General features: G+C 39.6%; 2 protein-coding genes across 9 annotated transcripts in view; one reads left to right on the forward strand and one right to left on the reverse strand.

Moving 5' to 3' along the window:
• Window positions 1-5,351, forward strand: part of LOC112160852 (ubiquitin-like protein 7) — an 11,121-nt gene extending 5,770 nt beyond the window's left edge. The window contains exons 1-11 of one of the 5 annotated variants that reach the window (XM_024295699.1): window positions 327-433; window positions 702-903; window positions 974-1,093; window positions 1,166-1,251; window positions 3,942-4,026; window positions 4,100-4,157; window positions 4,235-4,362; window positions 4,439-4,488; window positions 4,565-4,741; window positions 4,871-4,984; window positions 5,078-5,351. In XM_024295699.1, coding sequence (XP_024151467.1) covers window positions 729-903; window positions 974-1,093; window positions 1,166-1,251; window positions 3,942-4,026; window positions 4,100-4,157; window positions 4,235-4,362; window positions 4,439-4,488; window positions 4,565-4,741; window positions 4,871-4,984; window positions 5,078-5,218 — 1,134 coding nt within the window. In that variant the 5' untranslated portion in view covers window positions 327-433; window positions 702-728 and the 3' untranslated portion in view covers window positions 5,219-5,351. Of the gene's footprint in view, window positions 1-326; window positions 558-701; window positions 904-973; window positions 1,094-1,165; window positions 1,252-3,941; window positions 4,027-4,099; window positions 4,158-4,234; window positions 4,363-4,438; window positions 4,489-4,564; window positions 4,742-4,870; window positions 4,985-5,077 lie in introns of those variants that run through there. The other 4 variants (XM_024295701.2, XM_024295703.2, XM_024295702.1 and 1 more) reach the window with 4 other exon arrangements.
• Window positions 5,352-12,353: 7,002 nt separating this feature from the next.
• LOC112160996 (SH2 domain-containing adapter protein F) overlaps window positions 12,354-18,550 on the reverse strand; it is a 103,879-nt gene continuing 97,682 nt past the window's right edge. For all 4 annotated transcript variants that reach the window (XM_024295945.2, XM_024295941.2, XM_024295940.2 and 1 more), the window contains one exon: window positions 12,354-14,787. In XM_024295945.2, coding sequence (XP_024151713.1) covers window positions 14,601-14,787 — 187 coding nt within the window. In that variant the 3' untranslated portion in view covers window positions 12,354-14,600. The remainder of the gene's footprint in view (window positions 14,788-18,550) is intronic.

The raw sequence follows: 18,550 nt of genomic DNA on the forward strand, positions 1-18,550 counted from the left end.
TTTTACTTGACAGACACATAATTGATCACATTTACTCATGATCTATAGGCTCATTTTTATTTAAACTAATCACATGATAACATAAAAAGAGATATTAGAATTTAACCAGATTATCTTAAAATTCAGGTCAAATTTTGACTGAAGTGCAAAAATTCAAGTAAAAATAAGTGTGAAAAAAATGTTGTGAAAGAAAGTTTTTGAAGTGGCACACTCGATATGTAAAAGTGAACAGAAAGTGTTTTTTTTGGATATATTTGTACTACCGCTGTGGTCAAGTTAAAACCATAAACCTACATAATATCTGTGGTAAAAACGTGTATACAACAGGAAGGTCACTCGAGCAGAAAAAATCCTTTGCTCGTTGAGAGGACATGAACGCAACACGAGTCATGTGACTAAAAAAACCGGAAGTGAATCGATTGTCAACAGAGCGGTGAGTCTGCATCTTTGCGTTTCTACATTGGTTTGTAAAGAGGTTATTTGGTAAATTGTATTGGAAAAAATAGCAAAATATTGTTTTAAATCAACCAAAACAACCTCCTCGGTAACTGTATATTGTAAATATTCTCATTTACATCCACAATTATTTTGAAAGTCACGCGGCAAAAAGAGACGCATCTTTGTTTAGGTTAGCTTTTAGCTAACGGGATATTTAACTGAAGACGGAGCTGATTTTTTTCCCCTCTATTTTGAATTGATAGCAGCACTTTGGAGCGTCCTGTGTAGACATGGCGTCCTCCGACTGGCATTTGTCTCTGAAACTGACGGACCAGCCCAAATCCACCTTTCACTTCCCGGAGATGATGCCAGGAGATGTCCCACCTGGAGGATACAGAGTCGCTACCCTGAAGCAGCTTGTAGCAGCGCAGCTACCAGACTCCATCCCAGACCCTGAACTCATAGGTTTGTTAGCAGATAAACGCAGACTACATTTATATTAACTTACTTACTTCTGGATCCATGTTTTCCCTAGAGCTGGTCCACTGTGGACGCAGGCTGAAAGACGACCTGACATTGGATGCTTGTGGGGTCCAGCCAGGATCCACAGTACATATTCTAAAGAAGACCTGGCCAGAGCCGGAGAGCAGTCCAGGTCTGTGCATGCTGTTGCAGTGAGAAGCTCTTAACAGTTTAACGCCACAACTCCTGATGTGTGTTTCTGCAGAGCCGGTGAACAGGGTGACTGCAGCCAGAGAGTTCAGGGTGTTCCACGCCGCTCTGCATTCGCTCAATTCAGCCTACAGAGACGCAGTGAGTCTAAAACTAAGACCTCAGTGTTTGTCTCTCATTATCTTCAGATGCAAACCTGCTTTACTCTTCATTTACAAGCATGGCTGTTAGTCAATCATCTACTCGAGTAATAATAATGATAATAATAGTATATTTAATTTAAAAACCACCTAATACTTGTTTAGATGATAAAAAGTTCCACAAAATGCTGAGATTTATTGATCAGTTTGATTTTTTTTTTTTTTTTTTTTTTGCTACATACCTATATTAAAAGTAACACTACTCTGAAATAACTTTCATAAAAAAATCTCCTTCTGTCAATTTAAATTATTTAGCATATTTTTAGATTTTCAATTAGTGATATTAATAATTTTAGAAAATGTTGGAAAACATGCCCAATTCTCAGAAAGTGTAGGTGGTTATGAAGATTAAAAAAAAAAAATCTTACTCACCAGTGTGGAAAACCACGCTTCAAAGCAAAGATAATAAAGCAGTTCACTAAGAATTTCTAAAAATAATGAATAGAAATGTTTTAAATTATGAAAGTATGAGACTTTTACCAAAAGTGTAACAGTAGTCTCATATCTGAGCCAGAATCCAGCAGGACTACTCGACTTAGGTCTAGGTTACATATTACCTATAATTAATTAATGTACAATTAATTAAATTAGGTACTTACAAATAAAAAGGTTCGATGTTTTGAGGTCCAGTCATTCTGTAACTACTTAAACTACATGAGCCATTTACTCATTTGTACAGTCTGGTGATGTTGTGGAATCTTGCTTGTGTTTTTTGGTTTAAAGACCTACTCTGATGTGAATCATGTTAGCACAGAGTTAGGAACAGCTAAGATACTATGCAGGACCCTCAAGCTCCCATTCCTGTGGTAGAGGACCCGAGCTCGGAGGAGAGGGTGAGAGGGGGGGGTTATGTATTTTATATAACATTCAGAGGCTAGCACTTCTTTTATCAAATCATTGGGAATCAGAAGCTGTTTGAAAAATAGATTATTTGTGTTATTATTTGAGCAGGAATAACCAGTTAAGTTTAGTTTAGCAACCAGCTATGGTTTATATTTTATGACCGATGTTCTACTATTGTATAATTACTGGTATGAAGCCCAATGAGACAATTGTTTTGTGATATAGAGCTAAATAAATAAAAGTGAACTGAATAGAACTCTCCTTGTGCATGCTTGGGTTTTTAAATGGTAATTAAAAAAATGGAGATTAGCTATTATTTTAGCAACATGCCAATATTTTTGGCTAATTTGTTATCTACTAGAGTTTTTAGGCCAATTTAGAGCTTAGCTTCTATTTTAGTAACAAACATTTTTGACTTATTTAGTTTACTGAAGAATTGTATTCTAATTTGGGGTTCAGCTAATAATTTAGCAACATGCTGATGTGTTCGGCTAATTTGTTATCTACTGAAGTTTTTTTTTTTTTTTGAGTAATTCAGAATTTAACTTCTATTTTAGAAACAGGCCAATTTTTTGACTAATTTAGTTTACTGTGCAATTTTAGGCTATTTGGGAGTCCAGCTAGTAATTGAGCACTGATCTAGATTTTCTTTTGGGCTAATTTGGTCTCTAAATAATTTTTTAATGCTAATTTGGAATTTAGCTGATATTTTAGCAATTTACTAACAATTTTGGCTAATTGTTATCTAATGGAGTTTTTAGGCTAACTGAGGAATTTTAGACTATATAGGAGTTCAGCTAGTAATTAAGCAACGGGCTAGCTTTGTCGCTAATTTGGCCTCTACTAAAGGTAAAAACATTAACAAAAATCCCTTTTTGAGAAATGATAAATACTTTTTATATTTTTGCTTTTGTTCGTGCCAAAAATAGACATAATTCATATGTATTAAAAAAACAAAAATAAAAAAAACAAAAAGAAGGTTTTGAATGCAAATTTCTTAAAGGCTAAAGTAAATCTCTGCGGCTCCTTCTAGGTTTTGATCAGTTGAAAACTAGCAAAAATGACTCTTTTACTGTTAAAGGTTGCCGACCCCTGTTCTAAATTATCCCTAGGTGTGATTGTGAAGTGCATATGAGTGTGAGATTGTGGCCCGCGACAGACTAACCTGCTCAGGGCGTCTTCTGCCTTCACATCCTCCATCACCCCCGTGACCTCAAAAGGGACAAAAACAGCTTTAAAAAATGGATGGTTGGAACATCATCAAAACCTGATTTTAGTTTACTTGGTGTAAAAAAATTTGTTGAAATCAAAATCTTATAGTAAAATGTGTTGTTTTGTACTTGTTTGGACACTAAAAGCATCTAGATTTTAAACTTTGAACCAGAGTACAGGAACTCCGATGCTTGATGAATAGAATGAGTCAGATTTAGAGTTGTGGCTGCAGCTGTTTGGGAGTAAAATACTGTAGAAGTTTTGGATCTAGACCAAAGCAGCTGCTGTTGGATTCTTCCATTTACTAATATTTTGACTGTGATTGTTGGCTTGGAAAGGGAATTTGGCTCAGGTGAATACATTCCTTTCCATTTGGCTGTTCCCACACCTGTCTTCTCCGCAGTCTGAGTGTGATTAGATCACCTCTGATGCTTTTTACGGCTGTAGCTGAACAAAACCCCGGCTGGTGTTTGGTTATTCGGCTGGATCCGACTCAGACAGTAAAGGTTGGCAGCGCTCCATGACAATAATAGGATCGCTCAGCTTCTAAAAATCTTTGTTTTTCTTAACTCTCAGGTATATAAAATGCTAACAAACAAGGAGTCTCTGGATCAGATCATCGTAGCCACACCAGGCCTCAGGTCAGACCCCGTTGCTTTAGGTAAGAGCTGAACCCGCCTCAGTTATCTTCAGTGCATCCTCCCAGCTGCTAACATTCTCCCCTAAATCTTCAGGAGTGCTGCAGGATAAAGATCTCTTTGTGCAGTTCACAGACCCAAACATGCTGGAAGTGTGAGTAGGATTTACAGTGTCCTCTTTGGTGCAGCAGTCATGTAAAAACCACTTTCTGGCTCCTCGTTTGTTGATAGGTTAATCAGTTCTCACCCGGCGCTGGTCAACGCCATCATCCTGGTCCTGCATTCAGTTGCAGGAAGCATGCCGACCCAGTCCAGTGCCAGCTCATCCCGCTCTGCCAGCTCTTACAGTGAGATGCCAGGTGAGCCAGCAGAGTTCACTTCATGGTGTTTAGAAACAGCTGCACAGCAACGCCATCTCTTCTGCTTTCCTGGCAGGAGGCTTCATGTTTGAAGGCATGTCGGACGACGAGGAAGAATTCCAGTCTGTGAGTCTGTCCCCCTCTGAACCCCGCCGTGGTTATTGTGAGGAAATCTGATCCACTGTGTGTGCATGTGCTTCAGGGCAGCCCAGCAGGCCCCTCCAGCAGAGGCGGGCTCTCTGCAGGAATTCGTCCGGTGTCTCTGGGCCACAGCGGAGCGGCCGGCCCGCGACCTATCACGCAAAGTGAACTGGCGACTGCTCTGGCGCTCGCCAGCACTCCAGACAGCAGTGCGGTCACTCCCACGACAGCCAACCAGGTGAGACAAAAAAAAGTGGATCAGTTTCTCAACCAAACAGAACTAATACTTTGAATGAGTTAAAAAGCAGAACCCTGCGGTGTTTGTCTGCTGCCTTCATTGTCTTATCGTTCATTCTCTTTGATTAAGGCGGACCCCTCTGGTAGCATGGCCCCCATGCCGGCCGGGACACCAGTCAGTAATGATCTGTTCAGTCAGGCTCTGCAGCAAGCTCTGCAGGCCTCCAACGTCCCCGCTCTGCAGGTGAGCCAACCTCTTCTCAAAGGGGATAATTGCATCCCGACGTGGGAAAACTCCGGATGAAAGCCTCTGCCTTTTACTTGCGTGTGGTTTTAGGGCCGATGGCAGTCCCAGATGCAGCAGCTCCGGGACATGGGCATCCAAGATGAGGAGCTGATGCTGAGGGCGCTGCAGGCCACAGACGGAGACATCCAGGCCGCCCTGGAGCTCATTTTTGCTGGTGGCGCCGGACTTTGAAACCGAACCCCCACAGACCAAACTTTCTGGAGAGGACACAATGCAGCTTTCATCTGGTCTCAACGAGTTCAAACAACTTTCTGTATTTTACTATTAAAGTGAATTTTTGAAAAGTAAATGTTTGAATAATCAATTTTTCATTAGTTTCTTTATTTTCTTGTTTTTTTTTTGCTTTATATTTAGTCAGCTCGTTGAAGTATAAAGTCCAAATATATTTAACGTTTTTTTTATTTAATAAAAATTATTTAAAGATTCACTTCGATCATTTTTTAATCTATTGTAAAAGTGTACCCAGCTGTGTTTTTTATAAGGATCATTCCGTTTTTAGTCATAATTTTGAAAAAGTCTTTTTTTTTAGGACATAGTTTCTGCAGAGCGACAGGAGTTCATTAGAAACTTCTCCTCCCTGTTTCTGAGAGCTCTATATACACTCCCTTCCGCTAGATTACAGCCCCCAACTTAACAATACTGGTGCAACAAACATGGCGAGCAATATTGGAGCCATCCAGATGTACAACTTTGAGCCAGATCCCAGTTCTGACGAGGAAAACAAAGACGTTCATGGATCTATTTGTCTACAAGTGGATGGATCAGAATATCAGAATGGAGCGGAGCAGGGAAGCGGTTTTTCAAACAGCATTTTTTTGTCTGATCCTGATTTATAAGGATTTAAATAAAGAGATACTCAGAAATAACATTTTAAGCTTAATTTTCTTAGTTTTTATGTTGTCCATGATCAGGAAAAATACCACAAGAACATGTAAAAAACACAATTTTTTAAAGAGTGGGATATGTTTTTAAAAATATTTATAAAGTAATTAATTTAATAATTTAGTAATATAAATATATATATTAATTTAAATAATCCCCAACTTTCAACATTTTTATACGTTAGTGAAATGTGTTTACAACATGGAATCTGGACAAAAAAATGCTTTTTTTTTAATGTAAAAACTGATTTTTGTTCCTATTTTAGTGCCAATTGCACCAATTGGTTGATGTCATTTAGGGAAAAAAAACACTTAGAAAAATGCGCTTTGTTTCTTGTGTTGGATTGATCAAAAACATGAGTGTCTTGACTCGAAAATCATGCATGAACATGAGAAAAACAACAAATCTTCCAACACAACATGAATGCAAACTAACTGTCTGCCCCTAAACACAAGTCAGTTTATTTATGGTGCACCATCTAAGGAACGTGTGTCAAAGTCCAGGCCCCAATGGGTAACTCTATCCAGCCCTCCAGATCATCTTATTTTATTGTTATTAATTCCCTGATGTTATCTTGAGCTTATTTCTAGCTTGTATGAATTTAGCAAAATATGTTTATGAAGAGTAAAATAACGGAAGTTATTTAAGGTTTAAGCTGATTTATTCTGAAATAATATTTCTGCTGGTTTTATTCAAATTTATGTTAAAAAGTTACTTTTTTTAATTAAAAAAAAAAAGTAGTTCAATAAATGTTTATCCGTTCGACCTAAGGTGTGTTTTGGGTTTTGGCCCCCTGTGTAATTGAGTTCGACACCCCTGATCTAAAATAATTACAGGAAAATAGAAAACATTAATATGGATCATTAATATAATTTATTCCAGTGTGGCGGGTCAGATTAAATGGTTTGGGTCAGATTAAATGGTTTAACATTTGGTCCTAGTCTAACCAGAAGTTTCTGCTGTAGTTTTCCTGTTTGCACACTAGATGGCGGTGCTGTGCTTCTCTGTAAAAAAGTTTGGTTCTTATTCTGACAAATCTCATCAATTGCTTTTTAATAACAGCTGTGTACTTTAATTTTTCACAGAGGACGGTGAGCTTTAATAGCCAGAACCCCAACAGAGGAAGTTACAGATGTGGCAATAGTTTTATGGCGATCCTCTCATCTGTTTCCTGCTTCTCAGTGTTGTAACCATCAGATGAACCATTTTTTTTCTTTATCCCAGCTTTATAACAGACACATTTGCTTTGTCTGGTTATCTCCCATCAGAGGATTTTCGGAGAGGACATATTGCCCCCTCCCTCCCTTCCTCCTCCCATCTCCTGCTGCCTAACCTACACACACAGTAATTGCCCTGCTCACTTTTATTACTGCATCTGTGCGTATGACAGCTCAATCAGTGGATTGGCCTTTTCACGAGAGCAGCAGCTCCCAAACAGCGCTGTGCGTTGGTCTGTCCTCTCCGTGCTGCTTTATATGCAGGCACACCTGTGGGCAATTTCCACCTCCAACTGCCTCCAAGGGTATTTTAAAAATAAAGCATTTCCATTTTGCTGAAGGAAACCCTGTCAGCGCTCTGACAGCACAGCGGTGAGTGGAAATGGCTCGCTGCTAAATTAAAGATACAGTCGTGCATCTCATTTATTCAACAGATTGTTTTGTGTGTGTGGGTGTGTGTGTGTGTGTGTGTGTGTGTGCACAGACTGAATTTTAAGCCCTGTAAACACTGTTTTTGTTTTATGGGTAATTTATTGAATTAGCATGCACGATTGCCATGGAAACTATTGGTACTGTTTATTTCTGCAAAAGTCATTTCATTTTATTCTTCCCCGATTCTTGATTTTGGTTAGAATTTGAATGCCTGGCCATCTATCTGTTAAGATTCAGTTCACAAACATGTTTTGACCTTTGCAGAGAATTCATTGGATCAATAGATTGTCTTATATCAGTTCAGATATAGCGAACGGCCAGCTGGGGACAAAAAAAAAAAAAAAACATACAGGATCCTCTGTTTGAATCTTTGAGCCTCGGTGCAGCATCTACTGCATAAAGTTACCGTGATTCATGTTTTTTTCAACAATACATTAAATTCCTCCTTGTCACCTTAGAGGCAAAAATATGAGCCTTTATTATCATTTTTTTGTCATTTATTATTAATCTCAAACTTTCAGAGAAAGGGAAGGGAAGAAGAAAAATTTAACAGTTTAAACTATTAATGCTCAATTCTTCATAGACAATAAATTCTTATTGTGTGAAGGCACGATTTACAATGCTATAAACGGTTAAGTCTACAATAAAAACCCCCACTGCCCCAGTGGATTGAAGATATTATTAGTAAAATATTTGTCTTAGCAAAATATTTGTATATTTTTGGTTGAGTTGTCATTTAAGTGACATAGAAAAGTCTTCCTTTCTGATCCATCAGACTGATCAGAAACAATTAAATTAGAAGCACATATAAATATTTGTGTGTTTAAAGCAGGCACAGAGCCAGAACATCTTTTATGTACGGGCAGAAGAATGGAAGCCGATTACAAATGAAAGGATCAAAAATACCTATTTCTTACAGTGTTATATTTGTTTTTATTTCACAGCCATTTGACTGAAATCACATTTCATACAGGGCCGGCCCTAGGCGGTCGCCCAGAGAGCCATCTGCTGGAGGAAGTGCCAAATGATTATATATATATTTATATTTTGTTACACATTTCACGTAAAAATACAAAGTAATAATTAAAAAACGTAGATAAAATAATTCAAAAGTTTGATGTAATCAATAACTGTTGGGGGGAGGAGAAGGGCGCGCGGTCTTCCAGCTGCTTCTTTAAAACTTTAAGGATGAAAAAAGGAAGAGGAGGAAACACGGGTCAAAGCAGGGGTTTGTCTATTTTACTTATATAAAATTGTTTGGAAATTTCCTCCCCTGCATTTTGGCTGAAAAAGGCAAATTTAACTAGTGATCTAGTGGTTTGTTTGTTTTTGATAGCTGCCGTGTCTATTTAAATGGATTTTAGTTAGATTTAGAACAGGGGTGTCAAACATACGGCCCGTGGGCCGTATCTGGACCACCAGATGGTTTAATCTGTCCGAGTTGTAAGGAGAAAAACATATAAAGATGTTGGGGGAAAAAAGCAAGTTTCTAGCATTTTCATGTGGAGAGTTATGTTTTTTTTTTTTTTTTTTTTTTAGAGAAATGACCACAATGCAGATTTCCGCCACTAGGGGAAGCAAAGGAAAAGCAAAACTGGCATAACAAGAGATCAACAAATAAACATAATAAACAATAAAATAATAACTGTTTAGGCTATTAGGTTGTTTGGTACAAAGCTACACATAACAAGTTGATTACAGATTATCTTGCTATTATATTACTGGTCCAGCCCACTCAAAATTAGACGGATTGAATGTGGCCCCTGAACCAAAATAAGTTTGACACCCCTGATTTAGAACTTGGGAAGCATGGCAGCAAATTAATCTTAGAATGTGTTTTTGTCCTGTTAAGTACATTTTTTTTGGCCTTTAAAATATATTTTTATGGTTTTATTTTGTCCTTTTTCATTGTTTAAGAAATTGCATGAAAACAAAAAACAATATATATATATATTTTTTTCTTCTTCTTCTTTTTGAGGCACGCATCAAGGCAGTTCCTGCTGCTCAAGTTATCTGAATGTAACTACAATAACAGTTACACCGTCAGAATGATTAAAGAAGCCTGTATGATGATTTCTTAATTTTTGCTAGTAATGATACTATAATTGACTCAAAATTGGAGGGGCAAAAGCTTTTTGGTGCCGCCATAGCGCCGGCCCTGGCTTAAAGAAGTTATTTTTGATGACATTTCTGTGAAAATCCGATTATATTTGGTTGTGTTTCTACTGAAATACAAAACTAATCACACCAACAGGTCAAAAAGAAGGAAAATGTGTTTCCATCCCCTTTTCCCTTCAGTTATTGTGCTTTTCTGATTTTTCTGTCATTTGATCCCAATTTTTCCTCCCCGCAGCTCTGAATCTGCTCATTTCTGTCCACTTCCACCTCCAGGTTCTGGTAATGAGCGAGGTCCCGCTCCGTGTCATTACAGGTAATAAATTAAACCAAGAGCAACCAGGAGCTGGAGTGGGGCAAACCTCTGTAATCACGGCCTCGCAGACATCCAGAACAATACCAACAGTCTTCTGTTCGGATGAAATCCTCCAACATCCCACAGCAGGAGTAGAATGGCCTCCGCACGCTTTTGTCTCCCTGAAAGGAGACAACTCAGGTGTTATTAACATAAGGTCTGTTACCTGAGATTGCTTTCTGCCCGGCGTGACTGAGTGGAATATGAAATGAGCTTCAGATGAACACAAGGCCATTCTCCGTCCTTGTTGTTGCTTTCAAGCCATGCTTTTTATTCTTTCTCAGCCCCTCTCTGTCCACAAAAGCTTCTTTGATGCGTTTCATCCCAGGTGCTTTAGCCCTTGATGGAGCTTCTGTGGATGAGAGGAGGAGAGCAGGAGGGGAAAATCAGCCATTCAACCCGGGAAGTTAGCAGTGAAACTTGGATTATGCATCTCCCGTTTGTTTCGTTTAAAACACTTTTACGTGTTTGTTTGCTTTATATGCCTTACAAGATTGTGCTACAAAGCGCACGACTTAAAAGGTTTTGAATGTTCGGCGATTCCTTCCATTAGCCGCCCTGCCTTCACTCATGCTGAATGCCTGCCAGATGCTTTGTGGCCGGAACGGGTGACATTTTTATGCTGCTGCAGTAAAACATTCTTGAAAGATGGTTGAAGGCACACAGGAAAGAAAACATGAAAAACGATCAAAATTTAGCATCAACCAAGAGACAAGCTTTCAAAAAATGATCTGTCACTAAGCATTATTTTTGCTGAAGGGATTTGCTGGAAAAGCAAAAACTACTTGCAAGACATTCAGTTTGCTAAAAAAATTTGGAAATGTAATTATAAAAAATATGAAAGAGCGCTGAAGTTAACCTAAATTTCAGAAAAAATTGTAGCCAAATTGATTAGAAAATCCCTAAGACATGCTAATTTTCGCAAAATATTTAGTGTGTTTCTTATTTATGAGCTGAACTCCAAATTAGCTAAAAAAAAACCTTAGTAAATAAATCAAGAACAGTAAAAAAAAAAAAAAAAAGCCATTTCGTAGTTGTTAAGTCGGTGGGGGTACAAGTCTCTCTGCTCCGCTCCATTCTGATGCATCCATGTACATCTTCATTTTCTTTGTCCGAGCTAACATCTGGCTAACATCTGGCTAACATCTGGCTCCAAATTATACGGCTGAACAGATCGCCCTTTTTATTGCACCTGTAGTGTTAGGTTGGGGTACTGAGAGAGTAAGCTAGTGGAGAAGAGTGTAAACAAAGGGATGATGGGACATCAGGGAAGGCTTACTCTGCGCTAACAGTCCCAACCAAAACTCAAGAAGTGAATTTCTATTGAACTCTTATCTCTCTGCAGAAACTGGAACTAGTAAACAACACATTTTTGGGGATTTTTGACTGAAAATATTATAATCATAATGAAAAGACTTTTAAGATGATTGGTGTCAGACTTCAATGTTGAGTGCCAAACTTTAGGTCCCATTTTTAGTCTTTGGTATGACTCAACCATAGATTTGAACTTACACTTTACCCGTCTCAGGGCAGACACTCAACCACCAGGTCACTGAGAACTTAAAAATGTTGTGGAGTTAAAGCCATGCAATCCAGGATGTTAATTTATGCATCTTAAAAAATGATAGAGGTTAGATTTTTAAGGCAGAAGGACAGGATTGTGTTAGAATAATGGAAGAAAAAGGGAAAAACAGTTGATGACAGAACAGAGGATGGTACTGGATGGACGCCGAGAGGCAACAGCCAAAAGTAAAAGATGGAATCCGATGGGAGATTGGCGGATTCTTCAATGTGGCTTTAATCTTTAACTTCCATTCCAAACTCTAGAATAGAAAACAGTTTTATCCGACTCCATCATTAGGAAAACTAAAGAGCATGTAAGTTCTTCCTTAATTTTTAACATCAAAGAAATGAAAACTGTAATTAAAATATTCCAGATCTTATAAAAGTTTAAGATAACAGCTGCTATTTTTTATTTATATTTTAGCCCAAATGCACAGTATAGGAGCAGAGAAAATGTCACAAAGAGCGTCCAGGAAGTCTCATGTAATGACATGTCAAGCACAGTGCTGAGAGTGAAATAATAAATGAATGACAGCAGTGAGCAGCAGAGTGGATCAATAGATGGATGAGAGCTCCAGCATTTCTGTCCTTGACTCACCATTGCTCGGCTTCCCCTCATTTGGAGCATTTCACCATGGTAACTGGTGGTGGTGGGAACACTGGAAGGGCCTTCCATCCCTTCTAAATAGAGGATCTTTGATCGATTGGGAGTCGCGGCGATCGAAACATCACATGTGACATTCAACTCATAAACCCAACTTTATTTATTTATTTATTTCTGCACCATGATGCCAAAAAAGGTCCCCATACAATACATTCAGTATATACATTTGGCCATTAGGGACTGTACAGCGAAGTGTTATAGTAGTGCATACATATGTGGCACGAGAATGTACACAAAAAAAAAAAAAAAAAATCATACATGCCACTTTACAACAGTAAAGCAATTCACAAAACACACTGAGGGAAAGTGGATGGAAGCTTACAGAGGGAACACACACACACACTTTCATGTCTGCATCATCGTGTTTCCACACGATAACACAAGATTTAAGACACTTTTGAGGAAGGAGGGCTCATAAAAGAAAAATCCAGATGTGGAGAGTGCCTGCTTCCTTTTTGTCCCTCCAGGATCCTCTCCTCACTTGCTTTAGCAACCCCAAAATAAAGGTCTCCTCTCACCTACCGAAGAGCAAACAATATAAAGACGTCACACGCAGCTTCTTCTTCTTCTTCTTCTTTATTCTTTCCTAGATCCTTGAAACATTTAGGTCCACTTTAACAGCTTACTTTTCGAAAGCATCGTCCGTCATGTCCTGTTTGTACCATCACTACTGTCACAGAGATTTCTTTAGAGGCACACATCTTTACTCTTTCAGTGACGGCTGTTTACGGTTGCATAGCACTCAGTGGAGACTCCTTTTTTTTACTTTTCAACTGCAGCGGCCGTCCAGCCTCTCCCTCCAACGTTTCCGTGATTACCTGCTCATTAAGATGCTGGATTCTGCAGCTCATGCAGCAGACAGGCTCAAAGATTGATGTCATTATGATTCAATATTAGCGAATCAGCTTCTTCTGGTTGATAGAAATATTACCGACCGGAGCCAGATAGGCAGATAAAAAAAAGACAAAGTATTCCCGAGAGCTGGGTTGAGTTTTGGCTAATTGTTTGTCGGATTTTTGATTAGATCAGAACAGAAACTTAAAAAAAAAACACACTCTGCATTCAGACCACATGACGGTAACACATTTGCACATGTCTGCAGAGCTTAACAAGAAGATGAAGCGTGACGGGCTGGAGGTGTGGGGATCTGGACGGGACGGGCTCAGAGGGGGGATCGATGCGGGGACGCCACCTCCTCTTTACGCCCTCGTTGGTCAGACGATGCGGTGACTGCTGCTTTTAGCACAACAGAGGACAACTTAAAGGCAAAGCACGACAGCGAAAACCAGGCTGGAGTAAAAGGCCCTAAAAGGGCCAGTCACGACGGAGTAACACCACAGTAATAATTACCCCAGAATAAATTACGTTCACAGAACCGTCGCTCAAAGCAGGATGGGAACTCTAGCGGACTGACTTGCCCCATGCATTATAAGGCATTAAACGAACATCTGTTACCATAACAGTGACTGTACATACGACTGCTGATCGGAGAAACGTTTTATTTTTTTTTTTTAAACCAGTGACTAATTTAGGCGAACTGGGAATGTCACTGGGAGAGCAGATCAATGCCTGCAATCCCATTGTACCTATTGATCTGCAGATGGGGGGAATGAAATTGATTTTTCTGAGGTAGACAATGCAGGCATATTTCATTCTCCTGATGCAAAACCATTCTAACATGGGGGTGGCGGAGGCTAATTTGGTCCATTCGTACAGGATCTGGTCTCCAATTGGACTGTCGGATGGGTCGACCCATCCATCATGCTTTCCTGCCCGTCTCCCCGCTGTGGTACTTACACTGTCAGTGGTGTGATGCGCCCACTCAGTGATGGATAACAGACAACATGCACCATGACAACATAGAGAGATCATCTGCCCCGCTCGAGGGCTCCACGTTCGTGTGCACCCTTCATGCTCTCCGGGTTTATTCGATATCCTGGCTGCAAAACGAGGCCCATGTGGACAATATCGTACAAGCCGCTCTCCTTACAATCTTTAAGTCCCCGTGAAATACAGCTTACCAAAGGACAGTTGTCCTGGCGCGCGCTCACGGGACTAAAACATCGTTTTCGATGACACAGGTGACAGAAAACATGTACCTCTGCTGTTCTTTAAGTGCTGTGGGCAAAAATCCATGAAATGATGTTCAGACAGTCAGTCGCTGATATAATGAGAGGCTGTCTGTTATAAATAAAATAATAAAAAAAATGTGCAGCACACTGTCTGTTTGAGGCCTCGAAACATGTCAGCCGATGAGGTGAGCCGGGGTCAGGCTTCATCTTCACGAGCCACGGACTGTCCCATGCAGAAGGTGGACCCAGAGAACTATAGTGTCCTGATAGCGACGGGGTACAGCAGGGACATGTGTTCGGCCCCCTTGATGGGCAGCTTGCGGCTGGAGTAGAAGTGGATGATGTCCGGCACGCTGTCGAACGGGCAGCTGTTCTGGCCCAGGATGTATTTGTTCTCCTTTGTGCGCGACAGCTTCATGTGCATGAAGCCCTGGCTGCTCCTGGAAGCAGAGGGACACAACAAACAAAGAGAAAAGGCTTATTTTGGGCAGAACAAATCCCCATGATTGGGGGAGCAGGTGAGTTTGAGATCCAGAGATTGCTTTGGGACCTCAAAATTAGAAGAGCATTTACAGTTTCTCTTTAAACGGATTACAAACTAATCTGTCCGGCTGATGTATAGACATTTTAAAAACATAAAACTATATGTAGAGTCTCCTTACTCCCTTGATAAACCCTCACACCGGTAAGCGTTGATGTTTGGAAAAGCCGGATTACCCCTGATAACTTTGATATCCACCTGAGGCCCCTGTATAAAGCAGCTTTCTTAAGGTTTTAGCTACCACATGCAGAACATAAGGATGCAGCTGATGAACCCCCAAGATGAATCACTTAAGCTGCAGCAATAAATGCACGGCAAATTAAAAGCCCCCCGTGTGTTTCAGGAGGTCCTGGATCGATACATTTTACAGCTTGCCAGTAATCTACCGCTTTAAATTAGAAAATTACTTTTTTGAAGTTAAGTGATCTGACTGTAAGCTTTCGGAAGGAGGCCCGGTACAGAGAAAGTGTTCCCTGTAGCCTTTAAATATACACTTAGGATAATTTGTCGAAGCAAAACACATTAGCATAATAGCTTTTTCAATCAGTAGCTGATGCTTTCAGGAAGTTATGATTGCTGTTGGCATAGATGTATGGCCAGAAATCATAGCATGTCCTTCACAATTTATAGGCAAATTTCTTCGAGCTTTTCGTTCTCTTACATTGTTTTGTGTAAAAGACTGAGTGAAAATTGGGTTTTTATCATGCTCGAGTGCAGAGGTGGGCAAAGTTTTTGTCTTGTGGGTGAACCAGGACGTAATCCGCGTCATAAAAGACAGAAATAATATGGTATTTGAATGAAAATATGCTTTAATTTTCATTAAAATATACTGTATATATATATATATATATATATATATATTTATATATATATATATATATTTTTTTTTAAACAGAACATTTTGGAGTTTTTTTGTCCCTAAACTTTGACTTTTGTTCCCATTTTAATATTGCTAAGGGAAAAAAGCTAACTTAAATAAATGCTGCATTCATATGGTGTTGAAAGGAAAACAAACATGAACATTAGAAAAACTAAATCTTCCAACATCACATGAATGCAGAATCATTCTTAGCGCCTAAAAAAGGCAAATGTTTCTGTAGTGCTTCATCAACACTTAAGATACAGGAAAAAAAACAATAAATTGGATTAGGGATATAATTTATTTTACTTTGGTGGGCCAGATTAAACAGTTTAATGGGCTGCATATGCATAGTTTGCCCACTCCTGTTCTAGAAGCATTTTTTCTAATGATGGAGGACATATATTTAATAAATGTAATTTAATATATGAAGAAAAATAAGGTTAAATTTCCATTTCTGGATTTTTTTTCCAGGAGCAGATAAAAACATGCTTGAAAAATCTCATAACAGCGATGTAGAAGCTAAAATCGGCAAGTTCCCTGCTCCACCAGATTCTGAAGCATGCACTTGCAGACGAATCGATCCACGTACATCTTCAGTTTCCTCGTCCAAGCTGGCATCTGGCTAAAACTGTACAGCTGGATAGCTACGATTTTGCTCGACATTTTTATTGCACCGATAATGTTAGGTTGGGGTTGTGAGGAGCTGTAAACTAGTCGGTGAGAATGTAAACAGAGAGTTTCAATTCTAGATGATAAACCACACCTAAGAGACAGATTTCTAATGAAATACTGCCACTCTGCAGAAACTACATTCTAGACAATGACACATTTTTTAATGAAAAGGCAAAATCCTATTTTAAACCAACTCAAAAGACGATTGGAGTGGTTTTATAATGTATGCAGATACACAGTTTTTTAGATTAGAAAGTGAGTACATCCACCCATGAGGCTTTGACAGCACACAGCTGCCCCACATTCAGAGCTAAACTTGGGGCGTAGGATTACTGCTAGTGTGGACATGCAGGCTAAGTGCATGTAAAGTAGCAGAAATATCATCAATACTCTCACCAGCAGTGGGTCTTGCAGGGGTTGTGTCATTGTGCAAACTACACGCAGCTGTTGTTAAGACTTTATGTATAATCCAGCTGGAAATGACAAATAATTCAGCTATTTTAGATAACTTGAGGGTACTTTTTTGAAAATTGTTAGTTCTCTTGTAAACATACAGATCCCATGTCTCACTTCTTTTCATAGGGAGGAGGTTGAGGTTTAGTAAAACAAATTTACTGGGTTAAATTTAGGAATGCCCATTAAGAAATCTCCTTATAATAAATCCGACCTGCTCTGCATTTAAGGATATAGCAGTTGTTACTTTTTGAGCCGAATCAGACAATAATCAACATATTTTCAAAGCTAAAAAGCTTTTTTTTAATGGAGGAGCTGAGGCAGAACACCGCCAGCCGGTTGTGCAGTAAAACTGATGTAAACAAAACTATCAGACTCCTCCATTACTGCCCCCCTGGCAGCCAGATCTGGGCACATCATTAACACGTTCAGCGTGATTTGAGGAGAGCTGGAAAAACGTCCCTGCTGCAGATCTCTCCACTATGATGATTCTGCAAGCAGAAGCGTGCTCATTTTTTGGGGGGAAAAAAACACTCTGGACAAAAAAGCATTTGATGAATCTGCACTGGGGGTGCAGGCAGGACGGGATCAGGTTACACAGAGCCACACTTAAAAAGGCAAACACATCAATAGCATCATTTCTAGAATCCCAGCTGGTTTTCCAGTCGCTGTCCAGGACTGCTTATCATGTTACAGTCCTGCAGACAACAGGAGAGCGCTGCACTGCTGTTGATAAAATGAATATGGAGTTTCTTTGGAGCTGACTGCCCTTTGTGTTATCATCTTGTGCTCATATACTTCTATTCGTGATATCAAGATGAATCCCGCCGGGAAGCTCCGCTGTCGTGTTTATTGAGGTTTATGACTTTGATTTGAACCCAGCAACACTCTAAGCAGGGTTAGTCTGACAGTTTTTCTCCACCCTCACATATTAGATTATTTGGCGTATTAGATTTGTGAGTTTTCTACAGACATCGTCCAAAATGTAGCAGTCCCTCCTGACCTCTCTGATGACATTTAAACTGAAAGTCTTTGGTTTAAGAACCAAAATAAACTTTTTATAGACATTTTCTCTGTTTGGGTTTAATGTCACCACTCAAACAGATTCTCAGTATCCACTGGTGGAAGTGGAAACAAGCTGTGCTAAGCTCTCAAGAGATGAGGAACAGGAGGACGCTGAGCTCTGAGAGACCAGCAGAGGGGTTTAAAATGTTTAAATGGATGGGAGAAAGGTGTGGGGCAGGAAGCTGAAAGCAAAAAAAAAACATTTGATAAAACAGACTAGAAAAGATTTCAATTCTGACCAGAGGACTCGTGAGGCTGGAGGTCTCCGCGGTGCCTGTCTTTATCAATAATGCAGTTCACATTTGTGCCACCTCATGGCCTCATGCATATTTCAGGGAGCTCAGACATGGAGGCTCTACACCTTGGGTGTCCACTCAGCTTGTGTGGGGGGGTCGGGACTCAGTGCAACTTCATTTGTAGGGTAGTGACCCTGTTCTCCAATCATTCTCTGAAAGTCTCATGACTGAGGCACAATCCTCTGTCGAATCAGTTATGTTAGCATGCAAACACAAAAGCATAAACCTTCAAGGTTCTATTGTATGCAGATGAACTGCTGTTTTAGCCAATCTGCAAAACACACGCAGTGTTGGAAGTAACTCATTATTTTTTT

The sequence above is a fragment of the Oryzias melastigma genome, linkage group LG3 (genome assembly GCF_002922805.2).
Source record: "Oryzias melastigma strain HK-1 linkage group LG3, ASM292280v2, whole genome shotgun sequence".
Lineage (NCBI taxonomy): Eukaryota > Metazoa > Chordata > Actinopteri > Beloniformes > Adrianichthyidae > Oryzias > Oryzias melastigma.